The 13,118-nt window shown below is 36.2% G+C and overlaps 2 protein-coding genes across 3 annotated transcripts; both read right to left on the reverse strand.

The window, feature by feature from the left end:
* Positions 1 to 232: 232 nt before the first annotated feature.
* On the reverse strand, positions 233 to 3,400 carry LOC136208812 (protein WVD2-like 4). 2 transcript variants are annotated; one of them, XM_066000058.1, is made up of 8 exons: positions 3,207 to 3,400; positions 2,240 to 2,447; positions 1,769 to 2,157; positions 1,557 to 1,634; positions 1,396 to 1,477; positions 1,241 to 1,312; positions 1,068 to 1,175; positions 233 to 762 (listed from the first exon to the last, which is right to left on the reverse strand). In XM_066000058.1, exons 2-8 carry the CDS (start codon positions 2,426 to 2,428, stop codon positions 457 to 459), a joined length of 1,224 nt encoding a protein of 407 aa, XP_065856130.1. In that variant the 5' UTR covers positions 2,429 to 2,447; positions 3,207 to 3,400; the 3' UTR covers positions 233 to 456. The 2 variants fall into 2 exon arrangements, with proteins under 2 accessions (XP_065856130.1, XP_065856131.1); XM_066000059.1 differs by lacking the exon at positions 3,207 to 3,400 and adding an exon at positions 2,990 to 3,134.
* Positions 3,401 to 9,709: 6,309 nt separating this feature from the next.
* Positions 9,710 to 12,655, reverse strand: LOC136208811 (calcium-dependent protein kinase 26-like). The gene is made up of 7 exons (XM_066000057.1): positions 11,361 to 12,655; positions 11,132 to 11,275; positions 10,803 to 10,955; positions 10,605 to 10,720; positions 10,347 to 10,514; positions 10,044 to 10,268; positions 9,710 to 9,960 (listed from the first exon to the last, which is right to left on the reverse strand). Exons 1-7 carry the CDS (start codon positions 12,268 to 12,270, stop codon positions 9,835 to 9,837), a joined length of 1,842 nt encoding a protein of 613 aa, XP_065856129.1. The 5' UTR covers positions 12,271 to 12,655; the 3' UTR covers positions 9,710 to 9,834.
* Between the last annotated feature and the right edge of the window lie 463 nt (positions 12,656 to 13,118).

The following is a 13,118-nucleotide window of genomic DNA, read 5'->3' on the forward strand; positions in this document are numbered from 1 at the left end:
ACAACCCCTTGGTTGAAATTATTTTTCAACCATGACCAACCATGAAATTAAGTCCCATTTTTACCCGAGACAAAGGTTTAATCCTTGCTATTTAGAGAGATAAACAATCATCTTGTTGTAGTCACGTACTACTAATAGTGATATATTGAATATATTCTTTGTTTAACAGTTGTTTTCTGAAAAAAAAAATGTCTTTAATTTGGAAAAATTCAAACATTGAATGACAAGAAAATCTCTACAAACCTGAATTCTTACATAAACTAGTCCATGGAACCGCAAAACACAAGTAGTGTTAAATTCATGAATACAATTTAACAAATTAAAAGAATATCAATTTTTATATTACTATCACAAAGTAACCAAAAAAAAAAAAAAATTTGTCATAACCCCATAATTCAACCAAATAGACTATTCACAAACAAAACCTATAGATACAAGTTATATGATTCAATGTTGTCACCCTCCAACTGTGACTTCTTGCAGCATAAGATCATGGTTGGTTGAATGAGTTGATTTATTTTCAGGCAAGGGTTCAGTTCCATTCTCGGACATCATTTGCTTTTCTTCAGCTGGTTTTGGTTTAGGTTGTTGATTCTTGGGTTGGGACTTCCGGATTGATGTTTTGGAGGTTGCTGATTCTTTGTGAGCATTTCTTTGAATTCCTTTAGGGGAATTAGTTATCTCTTGGGTAGCGGAAGATGCTGAAGTAGCTAAAGTCTTGTGCCTACCAAACTTTGGTGATTTGGCTCGAGTGGTTGGTATCTGGAAGAATTAGAAAGATATTAGCTTAATGAAGTTTTATGTGCAGATTCAACAAAAAAAGCATTTGTTTCTTTTGGACATATAAAAGAAATCATTTTGAAGACAGTAATTTAAACTTGGACCTAATCGAGATAGATACATTCTTCTTTTAACATAGTATATTGCAGAGCAGACACAAGTATCCACATGCTATTGTCTAGAAATTCCACAACATGCCACCGAAAACACCACATGGCCTTAATCATTCTATAATTCCATTATGTGAATGGTGACAGAAAGACTAAGTAAAATTTTCCCACGGTTACCTTTTTCAGCTCAACTTTTGGAGGAGGCTCTTTGTAGAAACTGGGCATGGGTGTAGCTTTAAATGTCAAGCTCTTTCTTAGTTTCCTGATTTCCGCTTCCTGGCTCTCCTGCGTTTCAACCATAATACATTGTAAAGATTGAAAGAAAAACAAACTTTCAAATGAAATGATACCTTGGACATCTCTTGCAGGTTACTTTTTTCTATTTCTTTAGCATGTATCTTCTCTTCTAGCTTCGAGTAAAACTGATAAACCAAATTATTTTGAATATTAACAACTACTGTATATAAGTATTAAATAACCACAAAAGAGAAAACAAATTGATAACCTCCTTCCGCTTTTCTGCACGCTCCTCCAACCTGAATGAAAATCCAGACCCGCTAGTTCTCCGTGAACAATGAGTTGCACTTCTGGAATAATAATAATAAAAAGTTGGACAGCATACAAAAAATTGACTTGTAAAGAATGCAGTCTAAGAAAGAGTAATACGAGGTGGTTGAATGCACGTCATCATCTTCTTTTCTCCGGATTATAGCAGCTTCAGATTTTGAATTTTGATCAGTTGACCTGCAATTACACAAATAGCCAACAACTGTTAACAGATTTCTACATGATTGCACCAAACAACAAATTCCATTGAAACTATAATATACTCAAAGATTATCTTTATCAAGGATCTTCGGCATGGCTTCATGACTTACTCAGCAGGAGGGCTATCAATGGACGCATTCAAACAAGTTAGAGCAGCTTGTTCTTTGTTTGAAGATGCTTTCGGAGAAAAAGCTTTAACATCATTGCCTTTTGGATCCTTTGAGTTCACACGCCTACTACTTTGAGTAAGACGAGAATTGATTGTTCCATTTGAAGCTAGCTGACTTTTTCGACCATCATCTTGGGAATGTTTGACCACACTTCTCGTTTGCTGCACATCAACGCTCTTCCTCATGTTGTCCCCACCAAGTCCTTTAGCTGGGAAAGAAAGACTTTCAGAAAGTGATGGCTTTCGGTTACGAGGAAGTGAGTTGAGGCTTTTCAGATTGGGTTTATCCTTGGGAAGTTTGTGCTTCTTTGAACCATAACTACTTGTTCCCTAAAACATACACAAGAACAAAATTCAAATTCTTATTTAGAAAAAAGGTAATATATCTCAGACAGAATTAGGTAAATGGTACCTTGAAGGACTTGGAGTGTTTAATTACAGAAACAATCGCTTTGGTATTAATTGCTGCAGCAACGGAATCATCAAGATGATTGGCTTCAACAGGTTCCTGATCATTGGTAGGATTTGTTTCTTGTTTCACAGCAGACGGTTCGGGATATGATTCCTCATTGACACTCACATCCTTCAATGTAGTCTCCATTCCTTAACAGAATCTCAATCTGCAAAAATTGCAATACAAACGCATTAACAAAGTTAAAGACCCAACTACCTCAAACTTACATTCTCGTTAAAGGAACATTTATTACTCAAAACCACAGAATGAACAGCAATCAAATGTATTTCAAAGCTGAAGTTGCAGCAATCAAGCTAACAACATACAGATCCCACAAATTCAAAAACTAAGGAAACTAAGTAAGAAGTTCAATTTCAAAGTCAAATTTCAAAATTTAGATAAACTTCTCAGCAACCAAATAGAGGACAAACAAGATCAAGAACTTCAAATTCAAAGCGACAACTGAATGAATTTATTAAAAAGGCAAGACAAATCTGTAAATAAATAAAGCAAAATCCTTTCCCTTTTACTCATCCTGTCAACAATTCTTCAAACAATTAAAAAAAAACCGGATCACAAAAACCCCAAAATAGAAAATCAAATTCAGCAGTACATCCACCAACCAAAACATAAAATCTTAGCAAAGAAAAAAAAAAGTAGTAATCTTTACAGAAAGGGGAAGATAAAAGAAAGAAGAAGAATCTATACATAATTAAAGCAAAATTCTTTCCCTTTTACCCATCCTGTCAGGAATTCTCCAAACAATTTTTAAAAAAAAAACGATCCCAAAAAACAAATAAGAGAAAATTCAATTCAGCAATAACCCACGAACCAAAACATAAAAACATACCAAAAAAAGTAGTAATCTTTACAGAAAGGGGAAGGAAAAAGAAAGAGAATAAATACAAAGAAGAGGAAAGCAAACCTTGGACAGTAACAAGAGTAGTGAAGTTTGAACCGTTGAAAGAGACGAGACAGCAAATGGGATGGGATGGGATAAACAGGGGCCAGAAGTATATATGAAAGAAAGAATCATGAAGAAGTGACAAAATCTCCTCTTAAAAGATTGGAAAATTTCAATTGGTGAATAAGTTAGTGACACCCTGTCACTACTCAATCAAGGGAGAGAGAGGGAGATATCATATATGTTTATGATAAAGAAGGATGAGCATTTCTATGAAGTGAATACACTGACTTGTTCCTTTTTACATTCTTGAATACAAATTCTACCATTCTTTCTCTTTTTTGTTTTTTTTTTTCTATTGAGTTTCAATTTTAATTAAAAAACACTTCCAAAAGTTACTTTCTATCCCTTACTAATGAATCATAAAATGTAAGTAGGCTAACATTTGTCACGTTAAATGTAAAATTGGTTTTTTTTCCGATGTCTTCTATGCTTATTTTGTTTTTGACAAAGTAAGCTTTACTTTGTTAAGTAAAGCTTACTTTGTCAAAAACAAAGCAAGTATAGTCTAACCCTATTCCTGCGCTTCCTTTCATCCAAATATATATTTTCAAAGAAGAAAGAGAGAACAAGAAGAAAACTGTAGGAAAAGTAAAAAAAAATATTCTAAAAAATACCTCTTGTCATGTCAGCAATCTAGCAGTGTCAAGGGATTTATCTTAATTTTGCTAACGGTGCAAAACTTTATGATTTATTTTGGAGCAAAAAAAATCACTGTTACTAATATGCAAAAACATGAAATCATATAGATATTTTTTTTTTAAATTAAGCCTATATAAAAATACCTTTAGTTGATAACACATGAAAGTGATTAATTGAATTTGATGGACAACCCAAAGAGATTGTTGGACTTGATCTAAGTTTGTAAATTTATAAATGTGATGTTGAACTTGATTGAAGCTTGAGAATTGGTAAAAAAAATTAACTAAGTGCTTTAAAACCTTATTTTTATATCTTCTTGAGTCCCACAAGGATAGAACTAGCGATTAAATAGAACTAGTGATTCGAATCACACCTAGGAAAGATATCACTTGTAAAATGGGTATATAAACTGGTGTTTTATGTCATCTCCAATGGCATTCTATTTTTAGAGTGCTTCAGAAAATCCAACTCCAATGGAATCTGAAACCTTGGAGTAAAGATGTTGCAAGGCAAAATAATATTTTTTAAAAATTTTAAATATTTTTTAAAGTTGTGTAATACGTTTACATTAAACAATAAAGAAAAAATTTCATCACACTTCATACGATTCAAACTCATTCATATGATTCAAATTGTTATTAAAAATTATAATGATACTTATATTATTATTAGGGTAGATAATTTATTAGTCCCCTAGTTTTTACCTAACACACTGTTTAGTCCCCCTATTTTGAAAAACACATTATAAGGTCCCTAGCTTTTGCCAATATTAACCCTTTAGTCCTTTTGTCTAGTTTTTTTAGACTTGTAACCGTTATATTTTAGCATAAATAAACATATATAAAATAACAAAGTAACATGGTCAACTTGTATTGTACTGTGATTGTCCTAAAAGTTAAGATATGTTCGGTTAAAAATCTAAAAAAATAGATAAAAGGACCACATGGTTAATATTGGTAAAAGATAGGGACCTTAAAATGCGTTTTTCAAAATAGGAGGACTAAACAGTGTGTTAGGTAAAAACTAGAGGACTAATAAATTATTACCCTTATTATTATGTGTTGTACATTTAAATATTAAATTATAATTATAAATTTTTTGTATTTAGTCATCATAAAATGCATATAATTAACACTGTCATATATTAAACATTACACGTATTAAAAAAACATTGCACGAATTAAAAAAAAATTACACGTGATATCATGCAAAATGACATCACATGAATGACGTTAGCTCCACCCTTTTTGAGATTAAAAGACACATGCGAATGAGCTTGCACAATGCACGATTAGAGCTTCGACTTTCTTAGACGGAGGAATCTTCTAGAATCCTACATGACAAAGGATTCCTCTCATGACTTAGATTCCTTGAGGGACACAGATATCCTCAACTCATAAGGATTCCTAATTAGAGAATGGCTTAACCTAAAAACCTTATATATAAGCAGGTATAGACACAAGAAATGGTACATTAACTACTATCTCACTACTAGTTCATACCCTTCTATTTGGTCTAAATCACAAACTGATTTTAGGCATCAGAGTGGATTCATCGGATTCCGGCCCCATTCGACCTACATTGTTGTTTTACAGGTTATATATGACGTTAGATTAGAAAGGTGATTTGGACACATAAGCAATATTAGGTAACCAGTTATCATTAGTGCGGTAAGCGTGGATCTGAGTTCTCAACGATAAATCAGATCATTCAAGGATGGCTGCATCCAGTCGAGTTCAATCAGAAATTCATCGCAATCGCGAAGAGGAGGTTATTCAGGAGGCAGAGCGCCAACCCTACCAGCTTCTGGCACAAGAAGTATCTCAGAGGTTTAGCCAGAATTTAGTGGCTATGCAAAGAGAGATGGATGATGCAAAGGCCGCTCATGAGTGGGAAATGGTCGACCTCAAGCGTCAATTACGGAAAGCAAATGAGGACCTTCGAAATAGGCATGTGCACGCAACAGAATCCAACCGGGAATCCACTAAGACAACAAAGGAGCGTTCCTGAAGCCCTTCTCCTACAAAGGATACTCTTGATCGAGAACTCCTACCCGACATCATGGAAGGGTCTGTATCCTTTCTTTAGTTGAAAGGAAAGATGGTCCTCTACTTGCCGCTTGGTTACCGCGTGAAGCGAACGGAAGACACGATGGCTCAATTGAACCCCAAGATTCACTGCAACATATGAATCGCACAAGATATCCGACAAACCGTTAGGATAGAGCTGGCCAATATGTATCCTAAAGGAGTCCAAGATGTTGCTTATCATCTTGGGCACCGGATATTGGAATCCTCTCTCTATATGACTCATATAGACCGTAAAACACCCGCTAGGTGGTTGAGCTGGACATTGTTGAGGACTCGGCACCACGCACTCCAGGTCTTTTAACCAGGAGTACAGACTCTTGAGGACATTAATAACTCATTGGGTAACTACAGACCCCGTGATCTCCATCCTTAGGGCCTTTACTCTTTTTCTTTTAGAAGTCGAAGAACTAGCTTCTTCCCTTTCCTTAGACACTGGGTTAAGAGTCTCAGCATGAGTGAAAGTAGGTGGAGGCACCAAATGAGTTTGTAAATCCACTTGGGTTTCCTCAGAACCTTCCCCAGACAATTCTATAGTACTACTTTGGCTCATAATTATGTAAATGCTTAAAGGAAAACGTTCATATAGACTAGGATAGGAGCACTTACATGAAATAACTCGGAGTTTGCAAGGAAAAAGCTTCAAGAAGAAGGAAGAAAACTTCTAAAACCATAAAATGGCCAGAACAACTGAAGAAGCAACGTAGAAGAGAAGTCCCCAAATGAAAAACAAGCCCCTTTTATAAGAAAGAGTGTCGTTGGCGCTTCGGAAGACAGGTCAGGTAAGCCACGTGTTGGCATTTGGGTGGCAATGAAAATCGCGCCTGATAGAGTAATAAATGCCCTAGGCCTTCCTCGAATATGAACAACCCTAAAAGGCTTAGATGACTTTGTAGGGGGGCTTTGTTGTTCCCTAGTGAGATAGTATTAGTTCCAAAGGGGTGGTGAATGGAACTATTGGGTAATTTTAGCGTTTTAATAAATTATCACTTAGTCAACACAAGATTCGCGGAATGCTCAATAATTGGCTTAAGGTAGACAGAGGAAACTGTTTTCCCTTACAGTTCTCATCTCAATTATTGCCTTTTGAGCTTTGATGTTAAATTTATCAGATGACAGAATACAATGCACTGCTCCAATAAATAAATGACGAGGTAGAAGTGGATGCACGGTTTTATGCAAGATCAGTTATAGCATGTAAATAATCAGAAGCAGTAGGTCAGATATTAGGAAATAGTTACTCAGCAAACTTATCCTGTTCGGCCTCCACCCTACGTCCAGTCCCCAGAATACCTTCTTCTGGGCTTTAATCCACTAAAGCACTCTTTCGGAGATAGAGCGCAAACCTTATACAAATAGATAGAGCCTCTGTAAAGTACCTTCCTCTACAATCACTCAGCTATCTATACTTCTATTGCTTGCCTATTACCGAAGCAAACAACAGAGCTTCCGATGAAAAATATTATGAACAATGATTTTTCTTTTGCAAGAAATACAATGAAGATCTAAACAATATCCTTGGACGAATAAAAATAAGAACAATGCTTGAGTGGTTGAATATTGCTTTTGAAGATTGATTTTGCTTGAGAGCTTTTAGATTTCGCTCGCTTCAAGTGGAGCTTGTGAGCTTCTATTTATAGGCAGATGGAATCAAGAGATCCATTTGAAATTGAAGTTACCGTTCTGATAGAACGGAGGTTGTCTTGTCCGCTCCTGACACCTTTTTGTCTGGTAGGTGGAAAGGTCTACCACACATTCACAACTTCAATCTTGGGTCGTGTAATTCTGCCACCTTTTTTGTCTTTTGACCTGACGTCCCCACTGTATTACTTATGCTTTTAGATCAATCCTTGGGAATAAGCATGCTAACTGTTTATCCCCTCTGTCTTCGAACTTCGGATGTGAATATGGTCTTTCGGACAAATACTGAAGCTTTATTTATCTCATGCCTCTTCTGTTTTACCTTGCTACAACTTAGTTCAATACACTCAACACACAAGATTAGTAAATAAACCAATTTGAGCCTTAGTTTGTTTATTTGAGGTTTTGATTAACTTATTTTTGTCATATTCAAAAACTCTGTGGAAAATTGTGTTTCAACAGGCTTCTGATAACATCCGTATGTTATCCTTGGGGCCAAAATGTAATAATAAGAAGAAAGATGTGTTTATCAGCATAATGCCTAGCCACGTGGCGTGGACTCAAACCCACCTGGAATGAGCATCTGCTAAATGGAGTGCAGATTCAGATCTGCCAAATTGATAAGATCTGCACTTATAACCGTTTAGAAGGTCCTCCGGGATAACCAAAGGTTAATTCGATTAAAGGCCTTAATGGCATGAACGGACAAATCGAGGGAATGAGAAATTAATGTGTTAAAGAGCATTAATAGCAGACTGTTCATATACTACACCATTAATAACTAGAGGTTACAAAATCCCATATAAAGACATCAATCTCAAGGTATTCGAGGTATGACTAAAGTGCTTTTGTGAATTATCATTACTCTCATATATCGATACTGACTTTGGCATCAGAGCTTTCCCCGCTGATCATAACGACACCTCACAAGGAAGTTCTTCGGCAAGAGTTACATTTCGCAAATATCAATACCTTTCTTCGGAAGTGGAAATGTGGCTACTTGTGGGGCGATTCAAAATCTGATCGAAAACTGCAGTTTATGTTGTTCCTTGCGGCATAAAATATGTCACGACAATTGATGAATCCTGCCTTTGACTAAGAAAATAAACCTTTAGCTATCCATCCAATGTAAACCAAAATGTTGGGAATGAAATTTATAATCCCAATTTTTTTTATTTGGCATGAAATAAAGCTAACTCTCATCTGGAAATGCAAAGGAGAGACCAAGTATTTATAACAATTGCTCCTTCTTTCTTGTTTTGCTCAAACCAATTTTTTTTAATCCACAATGGGACTAGTTTGGATGAAAGAGCTAACATTCCTTGGCTCTCATTGTTTGGGTGAGATGTGGTTCCATTTTCTGAGATTGCAGTAGACATATAGTCTGACTCTGCCTGTGTGCAAGGGTAAACCATGAACTTGGAAAACCTTCCAAAATTCACCCATTTGTCTCTCAACCAGTCCCCACTGTCTTCTTATGTCAAGCTCAGCCTCATTCTCTCAACAAAATTAACTCTTGCAAACATTTAATACCAAAACAGTAGATAAATGCCCCAAAATAAACAAACATTCGTCGTCTCTCCCAAATTTTCTTCTTCTATGGGGTAAAGAGCAACATTTTAGCTCAAAAAAAGCGAGATAATGACATTTGAGGATGGTTATACGACGCTCATAAACCATTCAAATTTTAAAGTATCCGCCTAAGCTTGAATTTCATATGGCGATGAACAAGTGCTATTGTGTTTTCTTGCTTTTTGTGTTTTCTGGATTTATTCTGGATAAGTTTGGATGATCCACACATCATCGGACTTTTAGCTTTCATCACAAAGTCATAAAAATCAACTGTTTTTTTTTTTTTGTGTCATATTTACATTCTAGTAAGTTTTTATATACAAATTAAAGGGACATGAAATGTAAAATTTAATGTTTTTATTAAAGAACATACAATTCACTAACCTTTGTGAAATATTCTAAAGTTTGAGAACATATGACTACCAGGGCAGAGACATATATTCTACGGCAAGAAAAAGAAAATATATCAGTATATCCTTGTCCAACACAATGCTTAGTTTTGTGTGAGGGGACGAAAGAAAATTAGATTCAATGATTTTTATAAACAAACCCCAGAAAAGGAAAACTTAGCTGAAAGGTTGCATTTTTAAAACTTAGGCTACAAAAAAAGACATGATGGTGATAATATATACAGAAATGAAATTTGATCAACAAACTTGTAAAGCCTCTCTAAAACCAATACTAAAACTTGTACCATCTTTACTATTCTTACCAATTCCATTATTTCCTTTTCTCATCATCGCCACAAACTCATTGTAGTCTATTCGTCCATCCTAAAATAAAATAAAATAAAATAAGAAAATTAAAATTTAATAATTTAGTTTCATTTATGAAATAACGGAATATAATTACTTACATTATCTTGATCGATTTCTTGCATCATTTCTTCGAGGTGAATATCCTCCATGCCGAATTCGATACAAGCTTGTTGAAGCTCATCAAGAGTAATGTATCCACTTCCATCTTTGTCAAAGTAAGAGAAGGCTGCAAGTAGATGATCTCCTTTTTCTACTTTGTTTACATGTAATGTTGCTGCTATGAACTCCCCATAATCTATTGTCCCACTATTATCAATATCAGCCTGCAAAACCACAACTTTACTAATATATATATATATTGAAAAAGTTTTGATTTAAATTTAATGAAAATAAGTACTAACCGCCTGCATTAGATCATAAATTTCAGACTCATTCAGATTGGCACCAAATTTTTTGAGTCCAACTTTGAGTTCTTCAAAACTAATTTGGCCACTTCCATCTGTGTCTATCATCTTAAACATTTCTGTTAAGCCAGCAATTTCTTCTTCTGATAGGTTCTCAGCAATCACCTAATACACTCAATTCTCAAAAGGGTGATTTTTTGAGGAAAAAGTTCCAAACTTTAACAACACAACATAGACAGACATAAAATCATATACCCTGAGAGTCATTTTCTGTAGCTTGTTCATAGCAGAAAACTGCTTCAACCTACTTAACACTGCAGAATCAAGAGGCTTATCAGGAGCCACTCCATCTTCCTGAACCCAAGGGTGACCTGAACCGAATGAATCAACATTCCCAAAATTACACTTCCTCATGCAAAATTAAACTAGCAGTATGCATAACAACAAACTTACATAGAACTTCATGTGCTCTAATTCGCCTTTTCGGATCTCTAATAAGCATTCTCCTAACTAAATCTTTTGCACTTTCAGAAATGTTAGGCCATGGATCAGTGGAGAAATCAAGCTCACCGCGTAATACCTCATCAAATATTTCCTGCTCAGTTTCTATATCATATAAATATGGGATAAGTACAACATTAAGCATATGAAACTAATATTGATAAGCTATGTTGCACGGATATGGAAACTGAAAGATATAGACACGAAATGCAATAAACACTACTAAACAGGAGTGTCCGTGCAACATAGTTGATAGGAAGCTAAGAAACAACATATCTTACCAGCCCAAAATGGAGGTACTCCACAGAGGAGAATGTAAATCATAACTCCAGCACTCCATACATCAGCTTCGGGACCATATCGCTTTTTCAGAACTTCAGGAGCTACATAGTATGGACTTCCCACCACATCATTGAAAATCTCCCCTGTAATTAAGCAGGGCAGGGATCATGAGATAATATTAACATTATCAAAATAAAAGTCAGTAAAGCGAAAACTGATGAACCATACCAGGTTTGAAGAACATAGATAACCCGAAATCTATAGCCTTAAGAGGTGAATCCTCTTGGTCATTGACAAAGAGGAAATTCTCAGGCTTGAGATCTCTATGCATAACTCCTAAAGAATGACAAGCTTCAACAACACCAACTATAGTTCTAGTAAGTTGAGCAGCCTTCTTTTCGGAATAATGTCCTCGCTTAACAATCCTATCGAAAAGTTCGCCTCCAGCACACAATTCCATCACAACATGAACAGCTACAGCATCTTCATAAGCTCCTTTGATGGATATAACATTAGGATGGCCTGATAAATGATGCATTATCTGAATTTCTCTTCGAACATCGTCTACATCTTCCTGTGTTGTTAGTTTTCGTTTGGCAATCGACTTACAAGCATACTCTTTTCCTGTTCCTTTCTCAACACATAGAAAAGTTGTACCAAATTGACCATGTCCAAGCTTTCTCCCTAAGTTGTAATGCTCCTTTAAATGTCCGGTTTTCGTTCTTAAAACCGATTCTGCTTGCAACCCTGCACTGTATAATCTCTTAACATTAGGCCTTTTCTTTCTCGGAGGCTCTGGAGTCTCTTCTGATACTGTGACTATGTCTTGCTTTGGTTGTTGTGGTAATGGTAATGGCAATGGCTCAGGGTCTTCCTTAGGTTGCGGTGGTGGTGGTGGTTGTGATGGCGGAGGAGGTGGTGGCCGTGATGGTGTTACTTTAATCTCCTCCTTAGGTATCCTAATTTGCTCCGGCGGATTGTTTTGAGTAATTGGGAAATCAGTAGAAATTTCTTTCTCTGGAGTCACAGGAAGAGATTTAATGTCTTTGTTCTTAGCAGGAATAATCCAACAATTATCAGTTGATCGGAGCCATAACAAAGTATGAGAAGCCCTTGTTCCTACACAGTTATTTCCCATTTCTCAACAACAATCTAAAACATGACACCATTCCATTTCTTCTCAAACATGTAAAAAAAAAAAATTAAAAATTTCACAATCCAATTTCACAAAGTCTGCAACTTTCTTTCTAAATACAAAAAATAAAGCAAAGCCCAACAATATCTTGACCTGATCCTCCTTCAAATATATGGAAATGTCGTATCAATCAAAAGAAAACTCCTGCAATTAATTTGACAGATTCTTTCCTGATATTAGGTTAAAAAAAGAAAAAGGAGAATGAGAAAAGGTTTACCATACCAGGTCTTATGTGATGATGAATTGTGAATGAGATTTTTTAGGAAAAAGAAAAAGAGATGAGGAAAGAAGACAGGTTTTTCTGTTGGAAGATTTCAAACCGCGTCCAGTCTATATAGCAGATTTTTATACCATACATATGGTATGTAGGTCCGTCCATTTAGATTCTTCTTTCTCGGTTGATTTTGGAGGCCGGGGTCTTGCGACTTTTACCTCTCTAGCAGCCGGCGGCCGGTCATAATTTTCTCTGATTATTGTTTTACTAACGGTGTTGTTATACCCAGCCTCAAATTCCCACCCCCTAACCCCGTGAAAGGACGAAAATACCCTTTCATGGGTTAAGGGTGGGAAAATGCTATTTTTTTTGCTCTACCGACACGCGGGCGTGTGGCTATCACGCCTCACCGTGTGGTCGGGCGTGATAGCCCCATGCCCTTCCGTGTGGTCGGGCGCGATAGCTACATGCCCGACCACAAGGTGAGGCGTGGGGCTATCACGCCCGACCACAAGGTGAGGCGTGGGGCTATCACGCCCGACCACACGGTGAGGCGTGATAGCCACACGCCCGACCT

Source organism: Euphorbia lathyris, chromosome 10 (assembly GCF_963576675.1).
Source record: "Euphorbia lathyris chromosome 10, ddEupLath1.1, whole genome shotgun sequence".
NCBI classification, from domain to species: Eukaryota; Viridiplantae; Streptophyta; class Magnoliopsida; order Malpighiales; family Euphorbiaceae; genus Euphorbia; species Euphorbia lathyris.